Below are 12,168 nucleotides of genomic sequence, written 5' to 3'. Positions count from 1 at the left end.
GAATTACTGACCTGATAGAAAATAAAGTTCATTTATCATAAGGAATCTTTAAAACTCACGTTTGTCAAGTATGGCTTTGGCTTATTTTCCTTGTTTAAGGCTAATACTTGTAAGGAGGGCCCTGTATAATATTATATAATATTATATAATATTATATTATATAATATTATATAATACAATATAATATAATGTCTTCCTCCGTTTCAGCGATCATGCTTTCAGTCTATAGGCTACCGCTACCGCTAACACTGATGCTGATATTACTATTATGTACTTTCTAATAAGAGCAATCAGAATAACAGGCAAATAGTAGTACATAAATAGATAATGGTAACAATAAATATTAGTATAATAATATTAGTTATGATCTGAATTTATTGAAATAATGGTGATAAAACAGCAATTATTCAAAAACTAAATAATCTAATAGTGTAGTTGTTAACCAAGACATGCCATCAGTTTTATTGTTTGCAATATTAGACACATATTGTTTTTAATACGTATCGTACATTTCATGTTTTAAACACGATATCATGTTATATATGAACATCAATAAGTTAACATTAGTTTATATCGATTATCTAACAATAAGGAACGTTAGCTAGCTCTTATCTGATGTTACAGAAGCAAACGTTGTGTAAAGTTGTAACGTTAACTTGAACAGTTGATAATGTGAAATATGCTTAAAGGAAAACGTGATATGATAGTACTAGTTTTTAAGAATGACCTATTAATTGATTGAATCCCACCATATTGAAGGACAGACCACTGATCCATGAACCGGAAGCGGTGATGTTAACGTATTTAACGTATAGGTTTTTACCAAAATCTTTGGGAAAAGATACAAAATCATAACATTACTCCTTGTAGATCATAAACCCTTTAATATAATAACAACTCGTTGAAATCGGTGGAGAAACGTAGACGGTATAGTGCTTTTTATCCAGAAAAACAGCAGCTCCCCCGTTCACTTCTATAGGGTTACAGGCCAGTCTGGCCAGGTCCAATATGGCGCCCATGTTGACGTACGATCCAGGAGTCAATGTGGCGTCTATGTATATATATCTATGTATATATGTCAATGGTAATGCTACACTGGTTACTAAAATGAGCTGATGACGATAGAAGTGACCTTGGCGTGTCTTAGCTCCTCCAACCTCACATGTTGAGACTTTATAGAGGATTTTCTGAATTTCCACAGAGGAGGAACTTCAGCCAAAACTCTGGGGTTTAGTTACACTTTAAAATCACTCTGATAAATCAACCTTTATAAAGTTAAACATTTATTATAAACATTTATAACTCCATTATTACCTAAAAAAAAAAAAGGATTTACAACAGCAGCTTTTCACAACCTGGCAACCCAAAAGTAACTGCTTATAACTGATCACTAAAGCATCAGTGAACGATGTTATGAAGCATTAATAAAGCTTTTACTAACAGCTTATAACCCCTTTATAACAGGTGACACCTTCATTAGACAGCGATACCTTCATGTTCTATGTAGTAAATCTTATTTACACGTTTAGTGTTACAGGTAGCTCAGACACATGAACACAGGTGTGTTGTTTTAAACCAATCAGAGCTCAAAGACATGAACACAGGTGTGTTGTTTTAAACCAATCAGAGCTCAGTTGGTAACTAAGGTGTGTTGTTTTAAACCAATCAGAGCTCAGAGGTGACTCAGGTGTGGCGTGTCAGATGCCCATGTAGGTGTTCATCTTCCCCAGAGCGTCACACACGGTGGTGAGGTCGCTGCGCAGGTCCTGCACCACGTTCTCGATGCCGCGGGTGTCTTTGAGCAGATCGACGCTCTGAGTGTACGGGTTGTAGTACACCGAGAACGGCCTCTTTATCGTCTTAGCAAACTCCCTGTGAGAGAGGAGACACCATCAACAGGTCACGTGACACATCATGTGATAGGGGAGACCGGGGTTGGTTGGTTTTCTGGTCCTTTGAAGTTCACAGATACAAAAACATCAACATGTTGGTTTTCTTGTGTCAGTGAGGGAAACATTTCAGTTTCAGAGTAACACAAGTCAAAAAGAGCTCTGTGGACTATATGTATTATAAAACTGTGTTAGATAGAGATATTGGAGATGTGTTACTTCTAGTCTATAAACCTCTTTTCTGTTAGTAACCATGATGAGGTATTTAGTGGGCGGAGCGTTAAGTGGAGGTAGAATAATTCTCTGAACACAACGTTAGTTAACGCTGGCTAGCAGGTGTTGTTGGCTTGTTTTTTTAATAATGGCTGAAGAAAATACTAGTTTCTCTCAATATGTACTGTCACTCTCTCTCCAGGATCACGAGTGTTAGTTGAGAAAGTTAACATTAACCAACGGGACCAGATTAGCCAACCCCTACGCCGCAGAGATCAGAGTGAGTGTTTGCGTGTCGGTGGTTCACCTCATCTTCTCTTTGGCCTCCTCGAAGCTCTCGGACACAAAGTAGACGTCCTGGAAGGTGGTGATGAGACACTCCTGGTTGCAGGTGGTCCTCGGGTCGAACATCCTCACACAGGCCTGATCTGACAGGGCATGCTGGGAACCAAACAGCACCAACATCTTCGTTGGGTGGCTTCATTTTATTTTATTACATTTTGTGTATTTTATATAATTTCTTTCTCTGTTATTTTATTTGCTGGGTTTTACTTTATTATGATGTTTTAATCATCCGTTTCCATGTAAACCATTTAATAATATTGTGCTGTATTAATAAAGTTTCAGATTTTTATTATTGTTTCAGACATTTTTCAATCATAAATGTTTCAGATTCACAACTGTGAAGATTTGTTGCATTTAAATAGACATAGACAACACTTTGGATTCGGGGAAATAATGATATATAATATTATGAATTTATAAGAAAATAACAGATAAATCAATAAAATGTGTGTGTGTGTGTGTGTGTGTGTGTGTGTGTGTGTGTTACCCTCAGCTCTCCTATAGACGACAGTAAACCGGCTCCGTAAGCTCTCAGCTGACCGTCCTGTTTACAGAGTCCAAACTCGATGGTGAAGAAATAACACTGTTCACAACACAGTGAGTAGAATGTAGAGTAGAGTAGAGTAGAGTAGAGTAGAGTAGAGTAGAGTAGAGTAGAGTAAAGTAGAGTAGAGTAGAGTAGAGTAGAGTAGAGTCAGTCAGTCAGTCAGGTTACATGAATCCGCTTCATTTCAAACATCTTTGTTGATCTTTAAATCTACTTTAGATTAATGACCTGAGTAAAGTATTACTTAATTTATTCTATAATTCTTTAATGTAAAATTTATCAGATGTCATAATATGATACCTTCCCGTATGTGTCATGCATGTTTCATGTATGTGTCACGTACGTGTCATGTTTTTGTCACGTGTGTGTCAAGTATGTGTCATGTATATTGTGTCTTTTACACCCTTGGCTGTGAATAATAAAAGGAGTCCCTTGTATAGCGGGAGTAGTGATCAGCGTGTCCTCTAGGGGACGCTGGTGGAGCGGAGAGTCACATCAACAGGAAGTAAGCTGTGACTCACTGTGGCCAATTTCTGAACGTCCTCATCAGACGCTCCCAGAGAGGCCAGGCCGATCTCCTGAGAGAACTGAGCAAACTTTGGATCTGCCAGCAGAGGAACATGACCCAGCAGCTCATGACACGTATCCCTGTAACCACAACATGAGCAGAGACAAGATCAGTAAAATACAGGAACATGTGATCCATGAAGGAGTCTGAGACAGAGAGAAGAAGCTCTTATTGTGATAATATGTATTAAGGTGCTAGTAGGCTGACTTTGGCTGTTGACATTCAGGTCTGAGTACGACTCTCAGGATTTCTGGCTCGGTCTGAGCTTTTTAACATTGCCGACTGAAGCTGAGCGTTGACTTTTAATCGCTCCTCCTCGGCTCCATCTCAACTACCTCAGTTTTGTCTTTGTTCAGTTGAAGAAAATTCTGGCACATCTAATCGTTGATTTGTTCAATGCCCTTTCTCAGTGCTTGTATTGGACCATCGTCCCCTGGTGATATGGTTATGTACATGTGTGTGTCATCTGCATAATTATGGTAACTTATTTTGTTGTTTTCCATAATCTGAGCCAGTGGAAGTATGAAGATGTTAAAGAGAAAAGGACCCAGAATGGAGCCGAGGGGAACTCCGTATGTCATATGTGTAATGATCTGTAGACACAAAGAAGTCCCTGTCCTTTAAGTAGGATTTAAACCAGTAATATGTAATATGTTGTGGTCGACCACGTCGAATGTAGATAAGACTTGATAAAAGTGTTGATGGTATACCTTCACACACTGTCCTGTCTGCCAGGTATAATTCATATGTTTTAAACCTGGAGAGCTGAGCTATGAGGACGTTAAGGTTAACAGGCTTTCCCTAGATCCAGAAATACAGCTCCAACAACACCACCCTTATCACTGATTTACATGTTTTCTAATGTTGTTAGAAATGTGATGTTTTCAATCAAACAGCACCTGCCAATATAACAAGAAGAAGAAGAAGAAGAAGAAGAAGAAGAAGAAGAGGAAGAGGAAGAGGAAGAGGAAGAGGAAAAAGAAGAAGTGTGTCTGTGTGTGTGTGTGTGTAGGTGTACTCACGGCTCAGGTGTGTATAGCGGGTCGGTGCTGTGACGAACATACTGAGTGCAGTTAAACACTCTGTAGGCCAAACCAGCCAGGAAGTCTCTGGGAGACAGATAACCTGCTACTGGTCGCACTGTGAAACCAGACCGCTCTGAAACACACAAGGACATGCATCACGTATTACTATTGATTATTGATCATGTATTCTTCACTTCTCTAATGATCTTTCTGAGAGCAGTGGCTTTCCTGCACACATAAAACTGCATTGTGTCGTCTTCAGATTCCTGTTCAGATGAAACTCTTATGGAATAAAACAAGTCAACGGTCGTAGAAACAGACCTCTGAGAAACTGGGACACGTCCTCCAGCTGGGGGATGTTGTCGTTGCGGTAACCACAGTGTTTGCTGAGCAGCGGCAGGTTCTTCAGGTATTCTCTGCAGGCGTGAGTCGGGTACAGCTTGGTCAGCTCTCTAAAGACCACCCCCCACGTCCTGACCTCCTCCGGGGTGTACTGGACATGAGGGATGGGCTGGCCGCTGGGGAGGAGACGCATCCATAACTGAACACTACATGGACTACAACTACAGTCTCATCACAGACTACAACTACAGTCTCATCACAGACTACAACTACAGTCTCATCACAGACTGCAACCACAGTCTAATCAGACATAGTCTCTTCAGAAAACTGATGATACTTACAATTTATAATTCATGGCCACTTCCACAAAGTATTTCCTCCTCTGACGGTAAACATCATCCTTAAAGCCCTGACAGGAAGGAAGAGGTCAGAGGTCAGAGGTCAGCTGGAGAAATAAAACATTCAAATATATAAACTTTTTTTGTCCGATCCAAATACATTATCCCTTACTTATATTCTATCTGTTATCTGTTATGTAGATGTTGTATGTGAACTTATAGAGAAGGGAAGTGTAACTCACAGGGTGGTCGGCGTCCAGCTCGGTTCCGTACATCAGCACTCTGTGAGAACACTGATCCAACTCAGAGATCTTCATGGGGAACCAGGGAACGTCGTTTCCCTCTGATTCATACAGAAATATTACTGCACTTCATGTCAGAAACAACAAACTGATCAGTTCCATATAAATACACTTTCTGATTATTATAAAAGGCATTTTCTCCTCATTTACTTTGGTCCACAATGATAAGAGATAATATATAAAATACACTAAAAACAATAGAAGCCTCTAATCATTCAACACGTTTTATTCTCATAAGCTCATCAGTATATTCAGAGAATCTCTGCACTCATGTCAGTAGGGAAGATTTTCTCATACCATTATTTGGGGGAGTGCGCTGTGTGCAGGATCCTGGGAGTGTGTGAGGTTTATATGTTTTTTTATGAGACGTGTATGACCATATAAATTTCCCCTTGCGGGATAATAAAGTTGACCTTTGACCTTTGACCTTTAGAAGGTTGAAGCTTTGAATAAAGTGATGATAATACCTGGTCATCTCACATCTCCAGCCTGCTGAAGAAAGCTCAGAAACGGCGTATTTCTGAAGGAAACTTGAGAAAGCTAAATTCCCTCCTCGCCCTTCCCTTTTACAACATCCTGACTGGGACCATTACAAACTGGACCAGGACTGGAGGGACCAGGATCTGACCAGCCCCCATCTGTTACATGGTACACAAAGGTAGGTAGACTACACAGGTAGAAGTGTACTGTAACAGCTCAGGTGTTCTTACCTGCCTCAGCAGACCACACGTGTGCAGGTGTGTTGAAGGAGATGACGTTAACGTGATCTTTGAGGTGCTCCAGCAGCTCGTTGAACTCTTTCTTACTGCAGCTGCAGTCGGCAAAGATCTCCACCTCGTTCAGGACTCGCTTCGACATCCGAGACTCGATGTGGCTCAGGTTCACTCGCTTCTCCTGCGATGAGGGGGGGTAAAGTAAAGATATGACGTCTCTATAATCGACAATCAATAATGAGTGGAAACAGGAAACAGAGTCTCACCTGGAAGAGTCTTAGGGCTTTGACCAGACATCCCACCTCGTTCTTCAGAGAAAACACCACCGCTGTCTTCTCACAATCCTCAGCGCTCTCTGTATCCGGCACCTCGTTGATGGGACAGAAGGACGGGCGCCTCGACTGGACCATAACAGCAACATCAGCAACATCAACAACAACATCCACAACAGCAACAACATCCACAACAACAACAACAACAACCACAACAACAACAACCACAACAACAACAACAACAACCACAACAACCACCACAACAACAACAACTGACCAAACTAGTACCAACTCAACAGTGTGGAAATAATTTTTCTAATAGTTACAAGTTCCAAAAGTATCAGCATCCAAATATACTTAAAGTACCAAAAGTAAAAGTACTCATTCTGCAGAATAATATATATTATATTATAATGTTCTAATGATTGATGCATTAATGTGTTCATCACTTTAATGTTGCAGCTGGTAAAGGTGGAGCTACTTTTAATGACTTTATATATAATCTATTATAATACATCATAATTTATTATTATTATACTAATGGTAGTTTAATCTATAATAATACATAATTTATTATTATATACTGCTGGTAGTTTAATCTATTATAATACATAATTTATTATTATATACTGCTGGTAGTTTAATCTATTATAATACATAATTTATTATTATATACTGCTGGTAGTTTAATCTATTATAATACATAATTTATTATTATATACCGCTGGTAGTTTAATCTATAATAATACATCATCCTTTATTATTATATACTGCTGCTAGTTTAATAGAAGTAGAGTAGAAGTAGGTGTACATCAAAACTGTACTGAAGTAAAAGTACTTTCCAGAAAGAAAGAAAAAATTTGAGAAACTCAAACTTGTTAAAACTTCAACTTCAAGAAAACCTGCAGAGGAGGATGAAGATGAAGAGGAGGAGGAAGAGGATGAAGATGAGGAGGATGAAGATGTGGAGGAAGATGCGGAGGAGGAGGATGAAGATGAGGAGGAAGATGAGGAGGAGGAGGATGAAGAGGAGGAGGAGGAGGATGAAGATGAAGAGGAAGATGAGGAGGATGAAAATGAGGAGGAAGATGAGGAGGAGGAAGATGAAGATGAGGAGGAGGAGGAGGATGAAGATGAGGAGGAAGATGATGAGGAGGATGAAGATGAGGAGGAGGAGGATGAAGATGAGGAGGAAGATGAGGAGGAAGATGCGGAGGAGGAGGAGGATGAAGATGAGGAGGAAGATGAGGAGGAGGAAGAGGATGAAGAGCAGTACTTGTCCTCACCATCTGCCCCCCGGTGTGGCGCTGCTGCTGCTGGTGGAACATGGCCGAGTCCAGAGACAGACCCCTCCTGGACCAGTACTTACTGGAGAACATCATCATGGCCGGCTGCATGCGGGGAACTGGCTCCGGGCCGGGCTTCATCACATGGGACGAAGCCATGGGGAACCAGTGGGTGTAGGAGTACCAGGGCTCCAGCCTGACGTCTCTGCTGTTCCTCCTCACACTGACACGCTCCCACAGCAGCACCTCCTCTATATACTGAGCCAGGGAGGGGGAGGAGACCAGCACCTCCTCTATATACTGAGCCAGGGAAGGGGAGGAGGCCACACCTCCTGTATATACTGACCCAGGGAGGCCACGCCTCCTGTATATACTGACCCAGGGAGGCCACGCCTCCTGTATATACTGACCCAGGGAGGCCACACCTCCTGTATATACTGACCCAGGGAGGCCACGCCTCCTCTATAAACTCAAGTCCTATGGAAAGGAGGCTGGGTCACAGGCGGTCATGGCTCTTGGGGTATGGGGTATGACACATGCGCAGTGTAACTGAAGCTGCGGTCGTGCGTTGCGATTGGCTCAATTTTGGCGAGTGCTGACCAGATTTTACTACGCATGTGTTATACGCCCAAAGATATGACGCGTTCATGACGCGTGACCCAGCTTCCTTTCTATAGGCCTTGTATATACTGACCCAGGGAGGCCACGCCTGTTGGCTGCTGTTGGTGCTCCTCCCCTAAATAACTTTACATTTTACACCTTTTTTTCTGGAAATAAATACATAAGTGGAAACATGTGAACAAATATCAGTGTGATCAGAACCTAAAATGACAGAAAGCATCTTATTTGATGTGTACTTTGACTTGAACATGGAGGGGGGGGCTTAGGACGTGTACTGTGGCCAGATGTTTTGGCTTCACTATTGGGGATGCCATGTCATGTCGTCCATCTTTATTTAAAGCCTATGGTTTAGAGCAGGGGTCTCAAACTCGCGGCCCGCGGGCCAATTGCGGCCCGCAAGACGATATTTTGTGGCCCCCACCTTGATATGAAAGTTTAATGTTAGTGCGGCCCGCAAATTTTTTTTTTTTTTTTTATAAAGTTTTTTTTTTGGGGGGCATTTTTTCATTTTTATTGACAGGACAGTGGATAGAGTCTTGGAAAGGGGGGAGAGAGAGTGGATGCGGAAAGGGCCACAGGCCGGATTCGAACCCGGGCCGCCGCGGTCAGGACCAAGTCTTGTTACATGGGCGCCCGCTCTACCAACTGAGCTAACCAGGCGCCCTCGGCCTGCGAGTTTTATGTGAATGGCAGTTTGCCGTGGAAGGTCCCTTTGTTGCGCGAGCCCGAGCTGAACGAACCTACCAATCACAGTGGGGTATATGGCTCCCGGGGGCGGGCAATCGGCCGGGCTTGATGCAAGCAGAGAAACATTTCACAACAACTATGGCGGCGCCCGTGTAACATCGCATAAACTTGATTAAAGCTTGATTTATACTTCTGCGTTGAATCGACGCCGTAGCCTGACGTGCACCTCTCCAGAAATGTAACTACACGTCGCGGCGACGCAGACCGCAACAGCTGTGATTGGTCCAGTCTCTCAGCGATGCTGAGCGGCCAGGACCAAGTTCTACTTCTCTCTGCCTCCATCTTTTCAATGTTTGTTCACACAAATCCATTCAGATATATTTTCTCTTTTCGGCGTTGCAGTAATGTCAGTAAAAGTTCTGTGGTTCAACAGTTATTAGCTCCAACTCCCTCAGTTTCTGTTTGTAGTACAAGAAGAAGAAGGAAACTCATAGAGACGCCGCCGCCAACTAGCGGTTTGGTGGTGTAATTGCAGAGCAACACAAACACAGCAGGCACAACTTTACACCAAGTGGAATGAATATATATCTTGTCACACAGCCCCAATCATGTCTTTTTCAAAGCCTGCAGTGAAGAGAAAGGTTGGTGACAAGCACAGACAATTTCAGGAAAAGTGGGAGACGCAATAGAGGCCATGTTCAGAAGAACCGTTCATGTTCTTCAATGTTCCATTCATGTTCAGGACAGTTCGTGTTCAGAAGAACCGTTCATGTTCAGAAGAACCCATTCAAGTTAAAGAACTGTTAATAATGACGTTTGAGAAGATTTTTTTTTTTTTAACAAAGATTTTTTTGTGGAATACCTGATGCGGCCCAGCCTCACCCAGACTCTGCCTCCAGCGGCCCCCAGGTAAATTGAGTTTGAGACCACTGGTTTAGAGTGATACCACTCTCTCTCATGTCTCTACGCTAAATATGAAGCTACAGCCAGCAGCTGGCTAGCTTAGCTTAGCACAAAGACTTGAAAGGTAAAGCTCCTCTAAAGCTGTTTAACATGTTATATATCAGGTCTGACTTTTGTTTACAGCTAAAACCAGTTTTATAAACGACTGGTCCGGAGCGCTATAGGCCAGAGTGTTTGCAGCAGGTAAACAGGTCTGAGCTGGCTGTGAGCAGGTGGAACTGACTGACAGTCAGTCCACACAAAGCAACCTCCACCTCAATAAAAGCCAGAGAGATGGAGGCTCGATAAGTCGCCGCTATCGGCCGCCTGCTCACACAATTTCCTGCCAAACAGGAAATGAAAGAGCGGTGAGATGGCTGGAGACGCATCGGCTGCTTTGTTCTCGCTCTGATGAAGCTTTATGAGCAGATTGCAGGTGATACCTTCCTCCGCCTTCAACGCCAAATGTCTCCCATCAAAGGATGAGGAGGAGGAAGAGGAGGAGGAGGAGGCAGACTCATCCATCACACACATGAAAGCAGCTGAAGTGACATTTGGAGACAAGCAGCTCTTCAGTCAGTCTGACATTTCTGCAGGAGAAGAATTTAAATGAAATGTGTCTGATGTTAAAGTCGTTTATTTCACTGTTGAATGTGAATATTTACGACCACCGTTTACTAATTCATTCCCTCGGTTTCATTACATTCATTTGTGGGCACGAATTAAATCACTAAATAATTCTGGTAGAGATTCACTCCAGCCGCCGGCTGCTGAAGGAACTTTACTTTATCAAGACATGTTGAGAAACGTTGGCCTCCATTTATGTAGTTCTCTCTCTATGGCTGCGTAAATATTCATCATTTCAAACACTGTTGATGTTTTAGGTCATATGTATATTTAAAGGGACTGTTTGTAACTTCTTACTCGTATAAATCATTGCGGGTCGTTGTCCCATGCACGCTCACGTGTGGCTACGCTGTTCAGACTCAGACTCCACCATTAACTACACGGAAGCACCAAAACCGCCAAGTTCTATCTAGTGAGGCCCGTCTGTTAAACAGTGTTGGCCATGGTCGGAGGATACGGGGGAGACCGTAGCTTTGGTCTCCAGGGCCGGAGTCTCTGCTGTACTCTGCTCCTCTGCCTGCTTGCCTTCAATCACACACTGTGCTCGTTCCCCTCGCTCTTTCGATCCACTCTCATGTGCATGTGCGCACAGTACACACTGCAGACAAGTTAGTTTAGCTCTGAGAATATCTAGTGAATGTAGAGTGGACGTTTGTGCAGAAATAAATGCTGCAGCTCCTCCAGACCAACAAAGGTTTTCTGTGTCTTGTGAAGTGATGGGGCTCCTCAACGAGAAACGTTATCGTCTCCGACCAAAACTCCGGTGTCTCCCGTTCCCTCCGACCGCGGTCGGGAGGCTGAAGCAGGAAAAGCCAACACTAGGATCAGCAGTGATTCATGGAGAGACCTTCGTCTGGTCAGCTAACATTACTGCCAAGCAGGTGAAATATAGAGTGATATTGTGGTTTTAGCTGATGTGTGTCGCCTCACTGTTTTGAGCAATGCTCGTTCATGTCTATGTAGAGCGAGCACAAGCGTGAGCGCGAGCAACAGGAAGCTGACTTTCGTTGACTTAACGGCCACAGGTGTCGCTGTTAACTAGTAATTTCTGATTCTTACATAGAGTCCCTTTAATGTTTCACATCAAGTAGTGTTAGGTTTAACAAAACATAATGGTTTGGCTCAAATTAAGTATGTTTGTTTTTAACGCAATTTTTAGGAGACCACCTGGTCAACAAATGGACCTCTGTCAAGTTTAAAGTGTTTAACAGAAGTGTAAAGAGTTTAAGTCAGGGATAATGCCCACCGAGATGTCAATTATCACAAATTAATGGACGACAGGAAAGCCAGAATTAATTCCTGATTATGGACACCTCGTCGGGCCTTATCCCGCTTATACCACGGTCACTTGCCAAAGAACAAAAAAAAAAAAAAAGACCATGATTTTATTTTTTCATACGTTTTGCAACAAAAAGTTTTTCACTCCGTTTCCCTGGTAACCCTGAGGGTAC

General features: G+C 42.6%; 1 protein-coding gene across 1 annotated transcript; it reads right to left on the bottom strand.

Annotated features, from left to right (window-relative positions):
• Nucleotides 1–564: 564 nt before the first annotated feature.
• Nucleotides 565–8,181, bottom strand: tph2 (tryptophan hydroxylase 2 (tryptophan 5-monooxygenase)). Its single transcript, XM_074633294.1, has 11 exons — nucleotides 7,841–8,181; nucleotides 6,549–6,683; nucleotides 6,280–6,463; nucleotides 5,510–5,610; nucleotides 5,271–5,338; nucleotides 4,909–5,105; nucleotides 4,585–4,720; nucleotides 3,516–3,642; nucleotides 2,935–3,030; nucleotides 2,410–2,543; nucleotides 565–1,872 (listed from the first exon to the last, which is right to left on the bottom strand). Exons 1-11 carry the CDS (start codon nucleotides 7,997–7,999, stop codon nucleotides 1,698–1,700), a joined length of 1,512 nt encoding a protein of 503 aa, XP_074489395.1. The 5' UTR covers nucleotides 8,000–8,181; the 3' UTR covers nucleotides 565–1,697.
• Between the last annotated feature and the right edge of the window lie 3,987 nt (nucleotides 8,182–12,168).

Source organism: Sebastes fasciatus, chromosome 4 (genome assembly GCF_043250625.1).
Source record: "Sebastes fasciatus isolate fSebFas1 chromosome 4, fSebFas1.pri, whole genome shotgun sequence".
NCBI lineage: Eukaryota > Metazoa > Chordata > Actinopteri > Perciformes > Sebastidae > Sebastes > Sebastes fasciatus.
This window is presented reverse-complemented; position numbering and strand designations above follow the sequence as displayed.